We start from the raw sequence: 24,394 nt of genomic DNA on the forward strand, positions 1-24,394 counted from the left end.
AAGTGAGCCAGCCAGGTGCCCCTCTTTTTTTTTTTTTCTTTAAGGTGAATTAACAAATTATTCCCTAAGTATGATAAGAATTTTTTTTTTCCATGTGGTTCTTTAATTCGTATCTGTCTCTTCCACTAAACTCCATGGGGGTAGAGTCTGTGTCTTTATCCCTAGCGTTCAATACAGTGAGTGATGAGAACATGTGAGACATGAAAGACAGTGTCTTTCTTTCTTTCTTTTTTTTTTTTAAGATTTTATTTATTTATTTGACAGAGAGAGAGACAGCGAGGGAGGGAACATAAGCAGGGGGAGTGGGAGAGGGAGAAGCAGGCTTTCCGCCGAGCAGGGAGCCCGATGTGGGGCTCGATCCCAGGACCCTGAGATCATGACCTTAGCTGAAGGCAGGCGCTTAATGCCTGAGCCACCCAGGCGCCCCGACAGCGTCTTTCCCTCTCAACCTGTTCCCTTATTGGCGTGTAGGAAACACCTTACATACTTAGGCCAGAAGAATAGGTCCCAGTTGTTCTCTTCCCAGATCATGAGTTTGAATTTCTCTTGGATTGTCTAAAAACATACCTCTGTTAGGCATTTATTAGAGGAAGAATAGGATATGGTTGAGTAAGATGAATGCTCTTGATCCTGATGGTTCGGTCTACCGGTGAGCCATTTCAGGGCCTGGACTACTTGTCTCTGGGACATGGCCAGCCTTGGATTTGTTGAGTAGGTGGAATTCATTTGGAGCTGAAATTCATTGGCTTTCTGAATGGTCAAAGCTATTTTCATTGGTTTGGCAGAATTCTCTGTTGTTACATTGTATATTGGCCTACCAAAAGTGAGGTCCCATCTCTATGAGTATGGGTGTATGATTTGGTGAGTGTTAATGTTCTTAGTTGTGGACAGTAGAATCCACACTAGCTAGAATAGAAAGAGATATTGGTTAGCATATAGAATTTTGGGGAAGACCAGACAATTAAGCTTGGATCTGACAGAGGCAGAAGCAGTATAACCAGAAAAAGTGCTCAGTGACACCAAAGGACTATTTGAGCAAAATGCCACAAAGTTAGAGATCAGATAGCAGAACTTTTAGAACTTCTGCTAAGTAAGTTCCTGCAGAAAAACCATGACTGTTTGACACTCGAGTGCCCAAATAACAGTCAGTCCCACTTTGGTCTTCTGGGTCTTGTACAGGTGTGCCTGCTTGGTAGAAACTGCCTTATACATGGGACCTTAGCTGCAAGGGAATCTAAGGAGTATAGTCTGTAGCTTTCCAGTCCCTTGGAGGAGGAAAGCATGCTAGAACCTGGCACTGGGTGAGCTAGTCTGTGTTGTCTGCCATAGCAGATTAAGGGCTGACCATTACAGACAGACCTCATTGGTAAGTGTTTTATTTGAGTTTAGTGCAAATGATTAAGCTTGGTGTACTACCTTTTAGGAACTTAACATGGGAACATATAACATGAAACAGAGTAATGTATTTTAGACTCTCAGTGGTGGATTTTGCCTGTGCTGAGTTATGCACCTTATGGAGCTATATGGTTTTGCATTGTACCCATATGTTTGCCTATTCATTCATGGAATGTTCTTATCGAGGGCACTGAGTGTTGGCTGTTCCGTACGGTACTGGGAGCTAGTAATGCAAAGGAGAGTAAGACAGTCTGCATTCAGGAAACTCACAGACTTGGTGTGGCAGTGTTTTTCAGCAGAGATGTGCATTTACATTAAGTTGTGAAGTTAAAAAGTAAAAAAGCAGGACTCCACATTTAGATCTCCACTCTGAGCTGCATGCACCAGTGTGAAGTTCCTAAGGGAGACTGATATGCAGAGTCCAGGAGCCAGATTTTTAGCAGACTTTCCTATTGATTCTTAAGCATTCTCCCTTGGTAAAGAACCCTTGGTCCAGTGGATCAGTTAATAACCATTTTGTTTTATTGCTTTTGAAATCTTAGGACTATATTTCCGCTTGTAACAGTTGTTTCCCACTTTGCTTTAAAAAGTTGTAAAAACACATACTTGTTTTACAGGAGCAGAGTTACCAGGGCAGGTTATTTCCATGGCAGCTTCTACTCTGGCAACCTTGGCCATCTCCATCACAGGGTACGAATCAAACCCTGAGGACCCGCCCTCCGCCCACCCTGCAGGTAACTGACCTTACAAAGGAATGTTTTCAAAATCATTCTGAAAATGAAAGACGCTTTATAAAGGATAAACTTAAGGACATGAGCATCACAGAATGTAATTTACTGGTCCTTCCTTTTCCTCTGATTTCTCTTTTTATACTTTTTCCTCCTCTCATCTTTGTTCTCACATAATCACTTTTTTCATGCTTTTAATTATTTACCTTTTTATGTTTCTTATCTTGAATCTTTATCTTTTCCCTTTTTTTTTAAAAAAAGCTTATCTTTCTTTTGTTATTCCTTCTCACTTTCCTTTCATTTTATTTTTTTTTCTTAGTGCCCTGTGTACCTTTTCCATATTTTTTCCCACTCAGTCCTTTCCTTATTTTCCACTTCTATAGCTGTCAGTTCTTCTCCATTGATCTATTTTGCTGTCTTTACATTTGTTCTCTTTACATTTTGCTTTTGTTGTTGACCCAACTTTTTTTTTTTTTCTCTCTCTTACAGTCATCCATTTCTCTGGCATTTCTTGCTTTACTTCTCAAAGTTTGCTTTGCATGCCTCATGCTGTTACTATATTAACTGTTTCCCCTAAAGTGGGCTGTTTGGTTGTTCTGGATACCATGCTCCTAAGAGATCCACCTGGTAGATTTACATCAGCTTTAAAGTCACACTGTCCTCACACAGGGTTTAGGAATGGAAAGGGCCATCTCTGTGCCAAGCGGTCTACTAGAGCCAGGGGATTTGCAGTTACAGAATATTTTTGGTGAGCTCTTCCTGAACCACTGACTTTAGAAAACTCTTGAAAGGAGGGATCAGCTAAGAAAAGTCATTTGGAGTGGTAGGAAAACACATTTTTATTTCACATTGAATCATGTTTTCAGAATGAAGGAGGGGATGATGTTTTGGTGATGAACTTACTCTTCTTCTAAGTTATCTACCACACCCACCAACATGCAGTTTCCAAATTAGAAAGATTCTTAAAGAGCAGAGTCAAACAGAAGCGTATTATAACTAGTTTGGGCTTTAGCCCCAGACCTCAGGGTGGAATGTTAGTTCTGGTGAGATGGGCCGACTTACAGTGTTCTAGTGTGTCAGTAGTAACAGTTTACTCACAGATAAACATTTAACATTAGGAGAGGCACTAAGGACATTATAATTCAGCACTCAGAGGGCTACTGTGTAGTTCCTTATGAACATTATGAAATGGGAGGGAAGGTTGTCTTTCAACAGTATTTAGGGAGCACCCACTGTATGTCAGGTACTATTCTGTGTGCTGTTCAGCGGAGGGAGAACAAGACAGACAAGGTCTTAGCTCTCCTGGAGGTGACATTCAACTGAAGGAAGAAAGTGCGACAGGGTAAGTGGAACACGATATAACTACATAAAACTATGTAAAAACTATGGGACAGTATAGGGGTTCTTGTTTCTTTCCTTTATTTTTGAGACTATGAAATATAATATCCTTTTGTCATTAGCTTTTTTAATGGAAGGCAAAATGCAAGTTGTAGGGTGTTACTCATTTTCATCATCATGGCATATACTGAATAATATTGCTTTAAGACTTATATGATTGCTGAGGTATATGGTATGTTTTGGTAAAACCAGGAAATAGAAATAATATAACCCTATAGTAAAACTTGGTAGTTGCATTGTTAGAAAACAGTACTTTATGTGAACTCATTCGGTATGGTCTCCTTTATTTGAAAATTCCTCACCCCCAGCAATCTGTCGTTGTTTTATTTCTCATTCTAAGGGAACGACCTGTTTCAAAGCCCTGAGTTTGTTTTTATAAGAGCAGTTGGCTCCATTTTAGGTGAAATGACACTGAAAAGCCGTGTTGTATCAGAAATACATATATATCTAATAAAATTATATTAAAAGAGGTGACATTTTTAGATCTAGGAATTCTGTATCTTAATATTTGTTGCTTTATACAGTTTGAGGAGTTTTCATGGGGTAATTATAATTCTCAGCTATTTTGTCATAATTTTTGTTTAAATTACATATATATAAAACTTGGAACAGTATGAAATGTATACAGTAAAATGTGAAAAACTCACCATACCCAGCTCTACCCCCCAACGAACTCAATTTCTCTAGATTTTTTTTTTTTTTTAAAGATTTTATTTATTTATTTGACAGAGCGAGAGTGAGAGCAGGAACACAAGCAGGGGGAGTGGGAGAGGGAGAGGGAGAAGCAGGCTTCCCGGCGAGCAGGGAGCCCGATGCAGGGCTTGATCCCAGGACCCTGGGATCATGACCTGAGCCGAAGGCAGACGCTTAACGACTGAGCCACCCAGGCGCCCCTCAATTTCCCTTGATTTAAATACGGTCAGTAGTGTAATTCTCTACACGTTTTTCAGTGCATATGCAAACACACATCCAGATCCTTGTTTCTTTTTTAACCCAGTGTAATCGTTCTGCCAGAGTCCATTTTGAAGGCTTACAGTAGAGTAGCTTAGTGAATTGCGCCGTAGGACTGCTAACTAATGTGGACTAATATGGTGGTGATTTTACCCCCCTTTTCAGAAACCATGGACAGAGGAGAGCCCCCTGCAGCGCTGTCCTCCTCTCCTTCACCTTCCTCCCCTTCACCCACTCTGGGCAGACAAAGGCCTGAAATGGGAACGTTTGTCAGGAAGAAGAAGACCAGCGACATCTACTTCGTGTCCCTCGTGTGGGCCATTATTGGAGTCCAGCTCTGGTTGAATCTGTGGATTATACAGTTGCTTCCAGTGCCTATTGCAGGTAATCGGTCCCTATGATCTGGTCTTGGAAGCCTTCTTTTTCTTTAAATTTTGGATTTTTTTTTTTTTTTAAGATTTATTTATTTATTTGAGAGAGAGAGAATGAGAGAGAGCACATAAGAGGGGGGAGGGTCAGAGGGAGAAGCAGACTCCCTGCCGAGCAGGGAGCCCGATGTGGGATTCGATCCCGGGACTCCAGGATCATGACCTGAGCCGAAGGCAGTTGCTCAACCAACTGAGCCACCCAGGCGCCCATAAATTTTGGATTTTAATATTTGAGGTAATATTACTCTCTTTTAAGATAAAACAGTTGTATATTTAAAGCTTCTTCTGAGAATGGAAAAGTAAGTAGTTCAGGTGAATTTTAGAAGAGTCTTTTATTTCATGCTTTCCTGATTGTTTAGGCTTAACCTCTTACTGCAATCAGAACCTTTGTTAAATTTATTTATTTATTTACTTTTTTTTTTTTTTAAAGATTTTATTTATTTATTTGACAGAGAGACACAATGAGAGAGGGATCACAAGCAGGGGGAGTGGGAGAGGGAGAGGGAGAAGCAGGCTTCCCGCCGAGCAGGGAGCCCGATGCGGGGCTCGATCCCAGGACCCTGAGATCATGACCTGAGCCAAAGGCAGACGCTTAATGACTGAGCCACCCAGGCGCCCCTATTTATTTACTTTTTAAAAGATTTTATTTATTTGAGCGAGAGAACGCGTGCATGAGAGCACAAACAAGGGGGGAGGGGCATAGGGAGAAGCAGACTCCCCGCTGAGCAGGGAGCCTTGTGCGGGGCTTGATCCCAGGACCCTGAGATCAGGACCTGAGCCACACAGGTGCTCCCCTTTGCCAAATTTATTAAGTCCTCAGTTGATGCTCAGGGTCCTGCCATCCAGATACCGCCTAAATTTGATTAGTCTTTTCTTTATCAAAGCTTTTCATTATTGATTTAAACATGATTTCCTTTTTGGAAGCCTGTTTTCCACCATGGTTTAAAAATCTAAACTCATTGGACCATTTACCTTCTAGATCCTTAGTTTTAAAACTTGTGATTCTCATTAACTTGGACAGTTAATGAAATAGTTACCTTGTTTAAAAAAAATAAAAGATTTGTTAGGACCAGAACACTGTATAGTGCCTGTCCTTAGGGAACATAGAATATGAGGTCGAAGTTTGTATGTGCTTCTTGCATCCTCAAACAGAACTTCTGTTTGGCAGTTGGAGCTAGTCACAAAGTACATACCATAGCCATGCTTTCTGTTAAGGAATTTATAGAAATGCTTAGTGAAATAGTTTAAATTGCTCTTTCTGGATTGTTCCATACATTTTTGGTTTTGTCAAATGATTTATTTTATACTGCCAAATTGTGTCAGGTGCTGTTGGAACCCCCTTCTGTTTAAAATTTGTTAGCAGGAGTTAACATTTATCCTAGTCATTTCTTGACCTTCAGGCCATCATAACAATTTGACATGGCTTGGGAGAGCAGGCTTTGAGCAGGTGGCCCCCAGAACATTTTCTACAGCCTGTAATTACTCTGGGCTTATTCTAGAGACCATAGGCGCTTTCCTAGGACCTCTCTAGAGATTTAAAAATGTTAATGATGGAATTGTTGAGCTGATATGTAACACTGAGCTCATGGTTCAAAAGAGTAAACTGTGAACCATTAGATTGTATGGCCAGGGGTAAGGACACAGAAATCCTTGGAATTAGGGAAATTATAGTAGTTGGGATCAGTTATCCAGGGTCCAGACTTCAAGGCACCCCCACAGATAAATAGCACTTCCTTCTGGCCCCACCACCTTCTTAGGTGGCCTTTAATAAGAAGCTCACCCCCTGCTTGCAGGGTGACCTCGCTGCCCAGTGCAGAGGGTACATACATATTGTGCTCTGTGAGTGGTCTCTGCAGAAGCTGTGCCCTGTGTGGCCTCAGGGACCATTTGTAACAACCCTGCTTGTCCCTGCTCTACTTCTCTACTGAAGCCTGCTCAGAGATTCGGATGTACAGAGCAGCATCAAGTGGAGAAATAGGAAGACCAAGGGTACAAAATCATGATGCAGATGGAATACCTGATACTTTTCTGGCCACTGACGTTAAACATACAAGGAGAAGAATAGCATTTGGCAAGAGCATCTGTAATAGCCAAGGAAATTGGGCCATGTCAGGGGTTAGAATTCTTCATCCCGGAAGGGTTAAGGTGTGAGGGGCCAGGATTGTAGTCACTGAAATCTTCATGATCAGATTATCTTATGTTTATACGGTCTATGAAATAATCCCTGGCTCCTTCAGGGATTCGGACTTCACAGCGAAGGTAGTATATGGGCAGGTGGGGATTGTGTAAAAAGTTATTTGTCCTAATTCTGTCAGTTTGGAATACCATGAACTTTTCATTTCTCCCCTTGCCTTTTTTTTCTTAATTGATTTTTATTTAATATTAGCTTCACTGTTTTAGAAAGGTCACATGAAATTAAAGGACCTTTTCACGTTCTGACTTTGTAATCTATGTTTTGGTTTTATATGCATTCGTTCCTTCTAGTTTGGATCCTCAAAAAGCTTGTTATTCACTTTGGAGTGGTGGACTTCCTGGAGAAACGCTGCCTCGTGTGGTGGCAGGCCGTGGAGCACTTCCTCAGGGAGCGGCAGGAGGCTCTCGCCCCATGGCCAGTTGTTGGGCTTGGAAAATTCTTGTTAAAAGTTGATAGCAAGGTATTGTATTTTAAGACTTGGGCTGTTTTAATGGAGTTTATGTATGCATATATTCCATGTCATGGTATTTGGTATTCATACTATGATTGTCAATAACACGTTTCATGTCTACATCTGTGATGAAATTTAAAGTTTAGAATTATGGCTTCTGTAAGGGTAGGATAGATTTAGTTTGAGTCAGTATTGTGTAAGTAGTTTCCCCTCTTAAAAATGGGAGAAAAGGATGTTATGGAGCACCTGTTCAACTCCCTCATTTTATAAGGACCAAATTGAAGTCTAGAGGGGCTATGTGACTTGCATAAAATTATATTGCCAGGTAATGCTGCCTCAGTGCAGTATTTCTGGAGTAATTCCCACATGTCAGATAATGGGCTAAGTCCTCAGGAAAATCCACTGACTCACAGAAAACTAGATGCAGAAGCTCTGTTCAGTGGAGAGACAGCAGTCCATTAAAATTTAGATGCAGTGGTTAGGAGCATGAACCCTGATCCCAGTTCTGCTGTTTACTAGCTATGTGAACTTGGATGAATTTCTTAACCTTTCTATGCCTTGTTTTCCTTACCAATACAATAAATATAATAGCATGCGTCTTGGAGAACGGCTGTGGGGGTTAAATGAGTTAATAGACGTACAGTTCCTAGATCGGAGCCTGATTCATAATAAGCTCTGTGTGTTAGCTGTGGTTTTAATTTGTGGAGGAAAGTATGTACAGAGTACAGTGTTAGTACTGAGCAAGAAAGGGCTCACTGTTGGCGAGGCAGTGGGTACAGTGTTAGTACTGAGCAAGAAAGGACTCACTATTGGCGAGGCAGTGGGAGAGGGGAGGTTTTGCAGAAGAGGTGGTGCCACAGCAAATTTTGAAGCGCAAGAAGGAGTTTCTTAGGTGACAGGGCAGGAGGAACAGGTGGACGGAGCAGGGCAGAGGTAGATAGAGACCGCCGCAGCCTGACTTCTTAGGGAGCACCAAGGAAACAGGCATGGTGGGATATATGCAGAAGCGAGGCTGGAGAGTCCGGCGAGACCCAGTCGGGGTCTTTGTCGGTGCTGTGCTGTGTGAGCCGGGCCTCCTCACAGAGCCTAGTAACTGTTTCCCTGAGCAGGTCTGTCCATGACTTCAGGTTAGGTGAAGTCACTAATACTGTTAGATGAAACCAGCATAGATAGAGATGAGAAGAATAACTGGAGTTCACGTGAGGTGGAAGGAAAGAAATCTTCTAAAGCCATGGTAACATCTCCTGGGCAACAGAGGTGCAGGGGGATATGTTTTTCTGTTTTTGTTTTTGTTTTTTTTAAGATTTTAATTTATTTATTTGAGAGAGAGTGAGTGAGAGGGAGAGGTAGAGAGAATTTGAAGCAGACTCCGCACTGAGCACAGAGCCCAACGTGGGTTTCGATCCTGCAACCGTGAGATCATGATCTGAGCCGAAACCAGGAGTCAGTCTTTCTGTCTTCCAGAAAGCTTGCCAGTTTTAATTACCATCAATGTAACATAAGGCAGTGCCCATTTCCTGAGCTCTTGCTAATACTAGATGTTATAGTGTAACAAAATGTCCTTTTCAGTTTAATAAAAAGAAGTAACTCAGTGTGGTTTTAATTTGAAATTTTAAAAAATGGAGTTTGCTTATTGGCTATTTATATTTTTATTTTGTGATTTGCCTATTTGTATTCTTACTTTTTTCAACTTTTTAAATAAGAAGTCTAAGACTTCCCACAAATTTTAACATATTTATCACACCTTCCTGGTATAGGGTGCAGCTTTGTCTTATTAGAGCAGATTTAGTCCTTCAGACTGTTTAAAGGGGGCGAGTCTTATTTCAGTTAATTTCTGACAGCCTTACCACTATCAGAAGGGATGGACACTAAATCTTGTTTTCAGAATCCCACGGACTTGTATTTGGAACCCTTCACTTAGGACAACTCTATAGATGTGTCAGTTGAAGTTCCGGGGGTATCAAAAGTATTTGTGATGGAGTAGCCTTGTCAAAATTTGTCATTTTTTTATTCAAATTTGTATGCCAATTTGTTCTTCTTAAGGGAGATAGTAAAATGAATAAAACTAGCATTTTGGGCTATAATAATAAAACATATCAGAATAAATGTCTATTGCAAACTGAGTGTCTAGTGATAATTGATGCCATAATTATATTTTATCTAATATATATATGGGCTGCTGCTTTGGGGAATAAATCTGTTTTTCATGTTTCTGTTAAATTTCGATTGATTAGACTACTGTTTTTGAAAATATTCCCTACAGGAGATTGTTTGAAGTATAGTTTTAAACGTGCATTGAGTGTACTTTTAGTAAAAAACTCTGCAAAGAGCATTTAACAGTTACTCTGATAAAATTCTGCTTTTTAGCTTTTATACTTTTTATATCACTAATAATGCCTTAAGTCCTATGTTTAACAAGTTTTACATCATGTGTCCACTAACTAGCATTAGTTATTATAGTGCTAAATATTGTGAGGTGTTTAGATGAGGTAATCTTAGTGTGAAAGAAAGGATGTTACATAAAGTAGAAGGATGTGTGCCAGAAAAATTGAGATGGAAGGAAATACACCAAATATTAACAATCTTGGATGTGTCTGCTCTTTGGCCAGGTGTTCATTGTTCCAAATGAGCTCTGATGTGTTTTACTGTTTAAAAAAATGTGAAATAACCAATACTATAAAGCTACAACCACAAAGTTCAGTGAACACATAGTATATGAACATTAATTAAAAATCCTTTTGGTACATGATATGTGAAAGAATCTTAGTTATTATTCTGATCTTTGGAATTTGGTGTGACTGTTTAAGCTGATAAGTATTCAGGCTATTTTTTGTATTTTTAATTGTTGAATTGCCCACAAAGCTTGTGGTTATTTCAGTCATTGTATATCTTAAACGAATACTATATTCACTTGATTTTAAAACTTTGTTAATGCATTACAATTATTTTTCTAGTTTTTGTTTTGTTTTTTTGGTCTGGGATTATTTCCTCCTCACACTCTCAGTGACTTTCTTTTCTTTTCATACTATTATTGCATTCTCTAATGATATTCCACTGTTCTTATCTTCTCTTTCTTACCTTACCCCCTATCCTCAAGCTCTGGCACTGGCTAAATAAGAAGGTAAATGAACACATGGATGTTGGTTTTTACTATTGAATTCTGTAACTTCCCCCTGTATCTCCATTCTCATTCTGTTTCTGTCCATATGTCAAAATTAGTTTTTGCTTTTAAAGTTCAAATTAATAAGCTATGGAAGGTCGTGAAATGTTGGTACTATCACAGTACAATTTGCTAAACACCCAAAGCTATATATTTAGGATATATGGTTACTATCTCCTTGCCCAGGTGTGTGTAAGAAGTTCTTTCTTGGAGTCCTTCTGTCCACAGTGAGTGAGTGACGTTCCTTTTCAGCTCTAATGTAGCCCTACTTTAGTCTTCTTTGATGTGTGAGAGCACATTAGGCAATAGTTACCGAAAAGGAAAGAGAACTTTTTTTTTTTTTAAGATTTTATTTATTTATTTGAGAGAAAGAGAGCACGAGCGGTGGGGAGAGGCAGAGAGAGAGGGAGAAGCAGGCTCCCTTTTGAGCAGGAAACCAGATGCCGGGCTGGATCCCAGGACCCCGGGATCAAGACCTGAGCCAAAGGCAGATGCTTAACCGACTGAGCCACCCAGGCGCCCCAGAAAGAGAACTTTTTATTGCTACTTATTTTATAAATGACACAGGAGTTTTTTAAAAAGATAAATTTGTGAAATACTCGATTTACTTGGCTGGTAATTTTATATAGTATCTTTTTTTTTTTTTTTTAATAGCAACTATTCTAGAATTTCATTTTTAACTTAAAAAAGATGGTGGTCATGGCCTGTGACCTCGTATTTCTCAAGGTATGAGGTTGTATGTATGGTGAATGCTTCACATGATTTGCATGAAATAGGTACATTTTTAATAACTTCGATAAAGGATAATCCAGATAAATTAGGAGTGCTGTACTTGTGACATGTAGCCCACATATAGTAGTTCTAGACTTAAATTCAGCAAATCCCTGAGACAGATAGCAGGAGATGACATTTATGTGTATTGTGTTTAGGCACAACAAAACTCTAAAATTGTCAGTGGAGATATTATAGCAGACCTTAAGAATGTGGTACTTCTTAGAAATAGACCAAGGTGACACATTTGGGTTAGAGTTTAGGGTTTTCTTCTTTCTTTTGAAGAAGAAGAAAGAGGGGACTTGACAGTGCCTTAAACTTCTGAACTTTGGATTGAAAATAAACAGTGTGTAAAATACATACATACATACATACACACATACACTTACCGGGCACTCCCTCGCTCCCACCAACGTACATGCTGTTGTCTGTACCTCCATTCCCTGCAAAACTAATATGAGTAAATGAGTTCAATCCTTGGCAAATGATAGTGCTGCAAACAAAAGTCACATTTTCTTATTTTGATCAGAAGAGGTGGTTTTATATACTGCTCCAGCTTGTGTATATTGAAATGAAATTGTCCTCAAGGGATGAGAGAAAGGAGAGCTAAAGTCATTAGGTGCAATTTGATTTAACCTTAGGTGACTACATGAGTTAGATCACCTAATTTAGGAGCCTAATTCATAGCTAACCAGTTGTGACTCAGTTTTAAAAGATTCCTAAGAGATCAAGTGACGGTTTCCTTTCTTTGATGATTCCGTATAGCACAGGTAAAGCATTGGTGGAGAGCAGGAGTGCTGCTGTAAGTTCTGGGACTGTATGTTCTAGGAAAGCACATAAATAAGTTGAGGTCTGTTTTATTACATTACATCCAAGGTCAGAAAATTTACAGTATTGGGTATTTGGTTTTTCAGGTTCAAGTGGAGTGAACTAGGAAACTAATTCAAGGGAAGGGAGGGTGAGAGAGAACATATCTGTGGTTAATTGAGACATAACCTATTTCTCAAGGCTTGTTTTATTTTTTAGTGTTGGTTATGTGCACTAAGACTCAACTAGAATTTGGTTCAAAAAACAAAGCAAAATGAAAGGCCCAGAATAATGAAATAGAAAACTCAGTAGTGGAACGATCACTTACTTTTTTTTTTTTTTAATTTTTTTATTCTTATGTTAATCCCCGTACATTACATCATTAGTTTTAGATGTAGTGTTCCATGATTCATTGTTTGTGCATAACACCCAGTGCTCCATGCAGAACGTGCCCTCCTCAATACCCATCACCAGGCTACCCCATCCTCCCACCCCCTTCCCCTCTAGAACCCTCCGTTTGTTTTTCAGAGTCCATCGTCTCTCATGGTTCATCTACCCCTCCGATTTCCCCCCCTTCATTCTTCCCCTCCTGCTATCTTCTTCTTTTTTTCCTTAACATATATTGCATTATTTGTTTCAGAGGTACAGATCTGAGATTCAACAGTCTTGCACAATTCACAGCGCTTACCAGAGCACATACCCTCCCCAGTGTCTATCACCCAGTCACCCCATCCCTCCCACCCCACCCCCCATTCCAGCAACCCTCAGTTTGTTTCCTGCAATTAAGAATTCCTCATATCAGTGAGGTCATATGATACATGTCTTTCTCTGTTTGACTTATTTTGCTCAACATAATACCCTCCAGCCAGTTTAGAAGTTTCAAAGTCTTGCAGTATAACCATACATTTACTGACCTCTCTAAATTTTAAAAAATGCATGCCCTTCATTCACACTGGAAACATTTCAGAATGTCATTTTAAAATTACTCCCCTTCCCCTTTAAGAAAATAAAGTTTAATAACTAAGATAATTTCTCAGAGTGTAGAAGGCTGGGGAGATCACCAGGGACAGTGTGATTTCTACAGGCAGGCATTAATGACAGCTGATGGCAGTGATGACAGGTGGTGTGGATCCTGCTGCCCGAAGCTGAGTACAGCACAGGGTCTGTCTCTTTGGACAGTGCCTCTGGCATTTCTTTAGGAATTCTGTCCTCCATTCCCTTCTGCTTCTCCATTGCTTCTTTTGTCCATGTTTCTCTTCTTTTCTTTTTTTTTTTTTTAAGATTTCATGCATTTGAGAGAGAGCGTGAGTGAGAGAGAGAGAGAGCACAAGCAGGGGCAGAGGAAGAAGCGCACTCCCCTGCTGAGCAGAGAGCCCAAAGCAGAGCTTGATCCCAGCACCCCGGGATTGTGGCCTGAGCTGAAGGCAGATGCTTAACTGACTGAGCCAGCCAGGCACCCCTGTGTTTCTCTTTCGATGTCCGAGTTTCTGCTTCCTTGAGAGTCTTGTTCCATTCACTCTTTCTTGGGGTTCTTATCCTCCATTTAAGTTTTCTGTCCACTTCGTTATTTCCTCTTTATTGATTGGTCCTTGGTTCTATGCACCAGTTGCCCCCAGCCACACATTTTTTTCTCCTGTTTTGACCTTTAAAAAAAAAAAAATCTCCCTTTATTCTTTAATAAGTCTTTCCTGGTCTCTCTTTCCCACTCTTTCTCTCTCTGTCTCCCTTTTTGTCCTGTTTTTTCACTGTACCTTAGCCATCTATAATGTGAATAGATTCCCCTCCCATCTTTTTTAGTTTATATATTGAGCATCTTAAGTGGTTTTATTTATTTTAAATTTTGAATGAAACCTCTAACCCTCACTGTTAGCCCTGAATATAAATTTTTATTTAGGTGACTCTTAGTGTGGATTTTTTCCAATCCCTAGGTATATGGCTTCTGGTAGGAAAATTCTACCGTGGTTTAAAAACATAAAGCTTGATTTTGTAATGTTGATATTCATAATGTGTTTGTGAATTCCATGTTTTATATGTTAGAAATACCTGGTCTTAAATTTAGTTGTACTTTCTAAATCATCATTTACATTTAAAAAACATATTTCAGAATACACATTTTTCAAAAAATTGGGGCTCCCAAGTTATTTTTAGAAATTGTAATTTGTCAATACAGATCTGGTCTTAATTCTGAAATTATTTATGTTTGCCTGTTCAGATATATATTTGAGCTTTCACCATGTGCCGTGCACTGTCAGGCTTGGGAACTACAAAGAAGAATAATACAACCCTAGCTCTTTCCTCAGGAAACTGTCTCAAGAACTCTGTGTAGAGCTGATTTCTAATTGTGAAACTTTTCAGTTTCATTGATTTTAGAATGTACATTCAAAATACGACATCTGACCTTCCATATCTTAAAAACTTGATACTACTCTTTTTAATCTCTGCATTGTCTTTGATGCTTTGGTAGCATGCACTGAAAATTAACTCTTCTGTTTGAAGCTGTAATTGTCAAGATAAAAGATGAACTTTTTATCTTTGAGCTCACTGCATTGATCTTTTAGTGATAGTATCTTTCATGAAAGATAAAGGGATGCAAGCTTTTAGCATGGATTGGAAAATGTTTTAGAAGTCATGTTTTATTTTTAACCACCGTTTGCTCTTGTTTGTTTAACTCACTGGAGAGCATAATTCAGATTTAAATTAAGGCTAACTTATTCAGCAATGCTGTAGCTTATGTAGGGGTTGAGGGGTGCAATGTGGTATTTCAGCAGTCATCTAATTGATTTTATTTTTGAAATGTTAAATGTAGCTTTGCATGGCAGAAATTCTAGAAATCTGTCAGAATTATATATTCTGAAAACAAACATTTTTTTTTTTTAAGAATTTTTAAATTTATTTGCAAGAGAGACAATGAGAGACAGAGAGCATGAGAGGGAGGAGGGTCAGAGAGAGAAGCAGACTCCCTGCTGAGCAGGGAGCCTGATGCGGGACTCGATCCTGGGACTCCAGGATCATGACCTGAGCCGAAGGCAGTCGCTTAACCAACTGAGCCACCCAGGCGCCCAAACAAACATTTTTTTAAATGTAGGATTATTTGTGATTGTGAAAGATGAGAGAAGTTACACTCAAAATGGAATGTCAAGTAGCATTTAGGAAGAGCATAATTTTAATTATTGATTAAGGAATAACCATTACAATAATGATTATTCTTTATTTACAGTCAATTTGTCCTAAAGCTTATGTTTTCAAAAGAATGGAAATTTCAAGTGGAATATCAAATTTTAAAAAGTATTTTGTTAAGAAATATTTCAAATAAAAAAGATGTAAAGAACATCAGTAAGTCTATCCTCCAGCTTGATAAAACATTACCTATGTAATTAAAGCCCATTTTGTACCCCTCCTAATTGTGCATCTACCTGCTGCCCCCCCCCTCCGGGTAGTATTCTGAAATTGATATTTATCATTACCTTAACATTAGATTTTTATTATTACTGTTTTTGTAACCCTAGTGGCATCAAAGGGAAAAAATATTTTGAATGTAATTCCTATTTTAATTTGCTCCTAATTTATCTATAATTTAGAGCATACCTGTTTTGTAAGAGGCATATTTTTTTTTTAAAGATTTTATTTATTTATTTGAGAGAGAGAATGAGACAGAGAGAGAGAGCATGAGAGGGGGGAGGGTCAGAGGGAGAAGCAGACTCCCCGCTGAGGGAGTCCGATGCGGGACTCGATCCCGGGACTCCAGGATCATGACCTGAGCCGAAGGCAGTCGCTTAGCCAACTGAGCCACCCAGGCGCCCAAGAGGCATATTTTTTGTAAAGCTATCTATATTTGCTAATTGGACAGTAAAATTTCATGAGATTTGAGGTCAGCTGATGTATTATCATTATTTCATTTAAATATTTTATGTTGTTTAGAATATTTGCCAATTACAAATTACAATTTGAAATATAAATATACCACTGTATGAGAATTCAAACATAAATATGGATTATGTTCAAATTGCCTTTTCTTAGATAGGACAATAATAAACTCTTTTAATTTATTTTTTTATTATTATGTTATGTTAATCACCATACATTACATCATTAGTTAATAAACTCTTTTTATATAACAACAGTAATTAATGCTATTAGTTAATTTTCTGAAGTTGCTTACAGCTTTAATCATTATGCCACAGTTTGATTTGCAATGCTGACTATCCTATTTTGTCTTAATAATATTTGAATATGTATGAATTTTTATTAAGTTGTGCTTGAAAGATAAGTAATTCTCTTTTTTGTTTCTGTGCAGATGATCATCTGGTTGGAGAAGATGTTAGACAAAATAATAAGCATTTTCATCATATTTTTGTTAGTAATAGGAACCCTTCTTTTAGCTCTACTCCTGACTGCAAAGGTAGAGTATGATAATTACTGTTGCCATTGATAAATTCTTGTTGGAATTGTAGTATGCAGGGGCGCCTGGGTGGCTCAGTTGGTTAAGAATCTGACTCTTGGTATAAGCTCAGGTCTTGATCTCAGGGTTGTGAGTTCAAACCCCTAGTTGGGCTCTGTACTGGGCGTGGAGCCTACTTAAAAAAGAATTGTAGTATGCACAAGAAGCTGGCAGAAGCTGGCATCGAAAGCTTACTTTGCTTATAAATATATAACAATTAAATTATTTAGATTTTTGCATTATTTGTTTTTATTTTTTTTAAAAGATTTTATTTATTTGAGGGAGAGAGAATGAGAGAGAGAGAGAGAGCACATGAGAGGGGGAGGGTCAGAGGGAGAAGCAGACTCCCCGCTGAGCCAGGAGCCCGATGTGGGACTCAATCCCGGGACTCCAGGATCATGACCTGAGCCAAAGACAGTCGCTTAACCAACTGAGCCACCCAGGCGCCCTGCATTATTAGTTTTGCCATGAATTTGCCTACTTTTAATTTTCTTATGTGCATTTTAATTTTGTTATCAAAATCCTCAGAAATGAGCACAAATTAAAAAAGATTGAGATAGTGAAGAATAAATGGCTTCTTTTTTTAATGGGAGAACTGTGATCTGGTCTCATGAGTCCTAATCTAGTTAGTTCTTTATTTACTAGATCAGAATTTCTTGATTAGCTCCTTCCCTTCTTGTCCCATTGGTCTTTCTGCTAATTTACCATAGAATCTTTATGTCTTACTGTCTAGGTCCTTCCAGCTTACACTTTCAATTCTTTCTCTTCTTAGTTTGGACTGCTGTAACAGAATACCGTAGACTGGGTGGCTTAAACAACAAACAGTTATTTGTCACAGTTGTGGAGTTGGGGAGTCTCAGATCAAGGTGCCACCATGGTCAAGTTCTTGGTAAAAGGCACTCTGTCCGGTTTAGAAATGACCATTTTCTCCTTGTACCCTCACATGGTGGAGAGAAAGATCACCTCTCTTGTGTCTTATAATGACACCAATCCCATAATGAGGGCTCCATCCTTGTGAACTAATTACTTCCCAAAGGCCCTGTCTCTTAACCATCATATTGGAGGTTAGAATTTGAACCTAAGAATTTTGGGAGGATACAAACAATCAGGTTTTAACACCCTTCATTATTATTATTTTTTTTTTTTTAAAGATTTTATTTATTTATTTGAGACAGAGAGAATGAGAGACAGAGAGCATGAGAGGGAGGAGGGTCAGAGGGAGAAGCAGATTCCCTGCTGAGCAGGAAGCCCGATGCGGGACTCTATCCCAGGACTCCAGGATCATGACCTGAGCCGAAGGCAGTTGCCCAACCAACTGAGCCACCCAGGCGCCCTAACACCCTTAATTATTAAAAAAAAAAAAAAAATTCTCTAAAGTACAGCTAAAATTTTCTCGATAGTGATGTATCTTACTGACTTTTAAAATAAATTTTTATTATGTATCTTAATCTTTATCTGAAGTCCACTGAACTTCTCATCCTAGATTTTGATATGTTACTTTCCAGGAATTGTGAAGTTTATGTGAAATCATGGATATGAAAAATTTTCATATAGTGCTGTAGAGATATGTTATCAATAGATAATCTAATATGCAGCATTTACTAAAGGATTACATTGTTTCCTGCTATGTGAATCTCCACTTGGAAGTCCTGTTCTCAGTTATTTTCAGCCTCAGTATGTCCTCAGTCTCAGCTTCTAACAACTTGCTCTCTCCATATCTCTGTTTCAGTTTCTATGTAGTTCTTATCTGTTCTTTGGATATTGATCATGTATAGTCACTTACATAAACTGTATAGACTTGTTCAGAGACCTTTTTTTGTTTTTGTTATATTTTGCCTAAGCCTGCCATTATACATTCTTACCTTCTATTCTAGTTCTTAGAGAAACCTTATATCAGTATGATCTTCCTTTTTTTTTTTTTCTTTTTCCTTTCTCCTGCTCTTCTATTCTACTTTCCTTTCTTTGTTTCTTTGCATAGGGTCTTCTTGACTGCTCATGTCAATTCTATTCATTTTTCACATCCTTTTTCTTTGTTCAACCCATGCTTCAGCAAGCTTTTGCTTTCCTGAACTTTGATAACATGTATTACTGAACCACTTTTTTGTGGTCTAGGACTTATGCAAACTGAGCTTTTGAAGGAAACTTATTGGTTATCTAGTTTATTCAATAATGGGATTGTCTAAAATATCCACTTGAATGTCTAATAGCCTTCTGAAATATAACATGTCAAAAACTGAATTTCAGCTCTTTCCTTGCTTGTCTGTTCTCCTGATAGTCTATTTTGGTGTAAATGACCACTCCGTTCTACTTGCTTAGGTGAAAAACCTTAGGGTCATCCTTTGACTACATTTTTTCCTTTTGTATCCACATCCAGTTTGTCAGAATTCTTTTTGGCTTCATCTTTGGGTAATAACAGGGAAATGATGTCAGATAATTCCTTCCCACAGAAAGGAAGAGCAAAACAGTATAAAATTATTAAAAACACTGGGACGCCTGGGTGGCTCAGTCGGTTAAGTGTCTGACAACTCAGGTCATGATCCCAGGGTTCTGGGATCGAGCCCTGTGTCGGGCTCCCTGCTGAGCAGGGAGTCTGCTTCTCCTTCTCCCTGTGCCCTTCCCCCTGCTCGTGCTCTCTCTCTCAAATAAATAAAATCTTAAAAAAAAAATTATTAAAAACACCATGTCAGGGCATTGGAAAACCATCAGTTAGGCAACAATTTGAGGAATATTTCCTCATGAAAAACTGTTACTGCAGCTGGTAAAACAGGTAGTTTGTGGCTTTCTTGCTTGGACTTTTTCTCATCCTGCTTGGCTTGGGCAACAGAAACCTGCAGCTTTTCCTGTTGGAGGTGGTAGACTTGGCTTGGGGCTGGTAACAGAGCAGCTATAAATTAAAGGGGGAGGTTCTGGAAGCAAGAGAACCATGAAGGGCTTAATAATAAGAAGATTAATAAGCCATACATCCTAAACTGGTATATGGGAGACCTCAAGGAGCTCTGTGCACTTTGAAAGCCTGGGGAGATTTGCAAGTTGGTTGTGCCTTTGATTGCATTTCTCAACTCACACATCTCAGGCTGCAGAGAATGAAGATTTGTATTGTGAAGTATCTGGGCATGATTTCTGCCAGAATCATTTGCTGTCTGCTAAGCTATGCAGGCTCAGGGGAAGGCTTTAGGCTTTAAAAAATAATAATAAAAAACACCGAGCAGAAACATCAGTGACAGGGAAGGCAGATTTTGCAGCTTAACTACAGAGAAGTTAATTGCTTGCTGAAACAAATAACAGGTCTCAGAAGAATAAAACAAAATCCAGAGTTGCTACAACACATTTTTTAAACAATTTTTTAACCAGAAATTACCAGACATAAAAGAAACAGAAAAGTGTGACTTGGAGGGGGAAAAAAAAAACAGTCAAAAAAGTGGATACTTAAGTAGTGCAGATGTTGGATTTAGCAGCTATTATAAATATGTTCAAAAATTAAAGGGAAGTATGCTAATAATGTGTAAACAAATGCAGATGCTCAACAGAGAAATGGAGATTATAAAACAGAACCAAGTAGAAATCCTAGAGTTGAAAAGAGCAATAACAAATTAAAAATTTACTGGATAGGCTCAACAGCAGATTTGAGATCCAGAAAAAAAAAAAAAAGAATGAATTTGAAGAAAGATTAATAGAAGGTATCCAATCTGAAGAACAAAATATTTTTAAAATAGTGGATGAGGAGAGACTCAAAGATTTCTAGGACAATAGCAAAGACTAACAGACGTGTAATTGGCATCCCAGAAAGTGAAAGGAGAAGGAGAAGAGTGGAAAAAATACTTGAAGAAATAATGGTCAGAAACTTCCCAAGTTTGATGAAAAACATTAAAATAGCCAAGAAGCTCAACAAATGCTGAGTGGAATAAATACATACAAAACAAAACCATACCTAGACACACATTGTAGTCCAACTACTGGAAGCCAAAGAGAGAAAAAAAATCTTGAAGGAAGCAAGAGAAAAATTACACATCACACACAGGAAAACAACAAAACAAATAATGACTGACTTCTCATAATAAACAGTGAGTACCTCAGGAGATTGGAATGACATATTCAGTCTTGGGAAAAAACAACTAGTCAACCAAGAATTTTATATTCACAGACACTATTCTTTTTTTTTTTTTTTTTTAAAGATTTTATTTATTTCTTAGAGCAACGTGCACATGACCCAGGACCCTGGGATCATGACCTGAGCTGAAGTCAGACACTAACTGACTGAGCCACCCAGGGGCCCCTCTGAAACTATTCTTTAAAAGCAAAGGCAAAATAAAAGTATTTCTAGATAACCAAAACTGAGAATTTGTTAATAGCAGACCCGCACTGTAAGGAATGCTAAAGGAATTCCTTCTGATTGAAGAGCAATGACTCTAGAAATAACTTGTATCCAAAGGGAAGAATGAAGAGCACTTGGTAAATATGTGGGTATATATAAAAATTATATCCCCCCCCTTCTCAGTTTATTTAAACAACAGGACTATTTAAAGGAAAGTAAAAGAGTAAAACACTGTATTGTGGAGTTTATAATACACATAGATGAACTATATATGTATAACCACAGCACAAAAAGAAGACCGGGAAACAGAATTATACTGGTATGAAGTTCTTATATTTTATTGGAAGTAAGTCAATATTAACTTGAGGTGATCTGTGATAAAGATGTGGTAAACTTATGATAAATAGCAACCACTAACAAATTTTAGAGGAACTAAAATGGTATACTAAAAATATAGTTGCTTAACACAGAAGGCAGTAAAAGAATAAGAATAGGGATGAGACAGAAAGCAAATAGCAAAATGGCAGACCTAAATCCAGTCATATCAATGGATGTATTAAATGTGAAGCAATTAAATAATCAAGTGGCAGAGATTTTCAGACTGGATATAAAACAGCAAGTTCTAGCTAAATGGTATCTATAAGTGTTTTACCCTTGAAATTCAAAGCCATGAAGGGGCGCCTGGGTGGCTCAGTTGGTTAAGTGGCTGCCTTCGGCTTAGGTCATGATCCCGGGGTCCTGGGATTGAGCTCCACATTGGGCTCTCTGCTCAGCGAAAAGCCTGCTTCTCCCTCTCCCTCTGGCTGCCGCTCTGCCTACTTGTGCTCTCTCTCTCTCTGTCAAATAAATAAAATCTTTAAAAAAAAAAATTCAAAGCCATGAAAAGATTGATAGTAAAAGGATGAAAAAAGATATACCATGCAAACTGTAAACGTAAGAGTTGTAGAATGATTATATTAATATCAGACAATGTAGTTAAATATTACTAAAGACAAAAAAGAAATAAGGACTTTTCATAATGGTGAAGTAATACTGCAGTAGGATATACCAATTTTAAATGTGTATGTTCCTAGCAATAGAGCTCTAAAATACATGAAGCAAAATACTCAGAATTAAAAGGAGAAATAGAAAAACCATTGATTCAGTAATACTCCTCTTGCAGAAATTGAGAGAATAAGTAGATAGCAAATTAGTAAGAATATGAAAGTCTTGAAAAACACTATCAGTCAATGTGAAGTGACCACAACAGAATCATGTTCTTTTTCTTTTTCTTTTTTTCTTTTTTATTTTTTAAGATTTTATTTATTTGCGAGAGAGAGAATGAGAGACAGAGAGCATGAGAGGGAGGAGGGTCAGAGGGAGAAGCAGACTCCCTGCCGAGCAGGGAGCCCGATGTGGGACTCGATCCCGGGACTCCAGGATCATGACCTGAGCCGAAGGCAGTCGCTTAACCAACTGAGCCACCCAGGCGCCCCAGAATCATGTTCTTTCAGGTAAACATGGAATACCAGGATAAACCATATGCTCAATATGCCTAATTTAAAAACAGTAAAATACTTGGTAAAAAAATAAATAAATAAAAATAAAAATAAAAATAGTAAAATATAGGGGAACCTGGGTGGCTCAGTCCGTTAAGTGGCTGCCTTCCGCTCAGGTCATGATCTCGGGAAGTAAGCCCCATGTTGGGCTCCCTGCTCAATGGGGAGTCTGCTTCTCCCTCTGCCCCTCCCCCTGCTCGTTCTCTCTCTTTTTTTCTCTCTCTCTCCAATAAATCTTTTAAAAAAATAGTAAAATATAGAGCATGTTCTCTGACACTGGCTTGTTTCTTTTTATCCCTCTTTTTTTTTTAAAATTCATTTTGGGGGTGGGGGGAGTGGGGGAGGGGCAGAGGGAGAGAGAAAATCTCAAGCTGACTCCACGCTGAGTGGGGATCCTGACACAGGGCTTGATCTCACAACCCTGAGATCATGACTGGAGCCGAAATCAGTAGTCAGACGCTTAGCCAACTGAGCCACCCAGGCACCCCTGTCCTCCTCGTTTTGTTGGTTATTTAACAAAGTAAATTCTGAGGTGCAGTTTCAGCTGGCTTTGTTTTTTTTTTTTTTTTTACTCCAAAGCTTTACTAAATTCCTTATTTGCTTGTATGTGTCACACTGCATCATAATTTTGTAAGCTCATGCAGTGTTGGTTTTGCTTACATATACTATAGGCACGTGTGTGAACTGAATATATTTACTTATTTGTCTTGTGTGTATGTATAAATATTTGAATGTATCTTTTTATGTAATTTTTCCTGAAGTTGTTGAGCTTGAAGTCAGGGAGCTGTTATGTACTTTTTAAATTCCATAGTGAGGGTCATAGGACATTATGTATAGCAGCTGTTCAGTACAGGGTTCTAAATTAATTGATACTAAGATGCGTAATTATTTGACTCAAAAGCATAGTTCCAATAATAGTGTAGAAAAATAAATGTTAAATTGGGCTTATTTTTTATTGAGATTCTTTTCTATCCATAATACAGGTACATCAAGAGAGTGTACACATGATTGAAGTCACAAGCAATTTGATTAATGAGACTCTAGCAAATCACCCTGAGTGGGCAAAGTAAGGATATTATTTTGCAAAAATAGAAATGGATGCCCTAGGTTTAGTATCATTTCACGAAATGATCTTCATTGATGCAGCTACCTTGGAAGAGAAAAGATCGGAAGAGAAAAGCTTTGATGAATGTTGTCATTTTTGCATAAGAACTGCATGTTTTGGGGGATGGTGGGAGAGGGAAATACTTAAGATTTTGGTAACAGTTTATGGTCAATGTCTTTATATTTGAAATGAGATTTACAGTTTATAATATATTTATGATTTGCAAAGCACTTTCACCTACAGTGTGTCCTGTGTTCCTCACAGTGACTGAGGAGATTGAAGAGACAATCCCCATTTCACAGATGAGGAATCAGGATCAAAGGTTAAGAAATTGAGATAATCCCCCAGTGGCAGAGTCAGCAGTGTTTCCACATTGTATCTTTTTTTTTTTTTTAAGAGTTATTTATTATAGAGATAGAGCAGAGTGGGAGGAGGGGTAGAGAGAGAAGGGTAGGGAGAGAATCCCAAGCAGACCTGCAGCTGAGCATGGAACCTGGTGCAGGGCTCGATCTCACTACCCTGAGATCATGACCTGAGCCGAAACCCAAGTCAAGATGCTTAACCAACTGAGCCACCCAAGCACCCTCACATTGTATCATTTTGGAGGCAAGGTTGGCAATCTGTGGCTCAGGGTGACTTCCAACCACCTCTTTCTGTAAAGTTTTGTTGTTGTTTTTAAAGATTTTACTTATTTATTTGACAAAGAGAGAGAGCACAA

General features: G+C 38.5%; 1 protein-coding gene across 3 annotated transcripts in view; it reads left to right on the forward strand.

Annotated features, from left to right (window-relative positions):
* Nucleotides 1-24,394, forward strand: part of TMEM245 (transmembrane protein 245) — a 108,610-nt gene that overhangs the window by 23,669 nt on the left and 60,547 nt on the right. For 2 of the 3 annotated variants that reach the window (XM_035016120.1, XM_035016122.1), the window contains exons 4-9: nucleotides 2,013-2,129; nucleotides 4,638-4,856; nucleotides 7,385-7,554; nucleotides 10,643-10,666; nucleotides 16,578-16,682; nucleotides 23,555-23,637. In XM_035016120.1, coding sequence (XP_034872011.1) covers nucleotides 2,013-2,129; nucleotides 4,638-4,856; nucleotides 7,385-7,554; nucleotides 10,643-10,666; nucleotides 16,578-16,682; nucleotides 23,555-23,637 — 718 coding nt within the window. The remainder of the gene's footprint in view (nucleotides 1-2,012; nucleotides 2,130-4,637; nucleotides 4,857-7,384; nucleotides 7,555-10,642; nucleotides 10,667-16,577; nucleotides 16,683-23,554; nucleotides 23,638-24,394) is intronic. The other variant, XM_035016121.1, reaches the window with a different exon arrangement.

Source organism: Mirounga leonina, unplaced genomic scaffold, assembly GCF_011800145.1.
Source record: "Mirounga leonina isolate KUSES-001 unplaced genomic scaffold, KU_Mleo_1.0 Mir_170, whole genome shotgun sequence".
NCBI lineage: Eukaryota > Metazoa > Chordata > Mammalia > Carnivora > Phocidae > Mirounga > Mirounga leonina.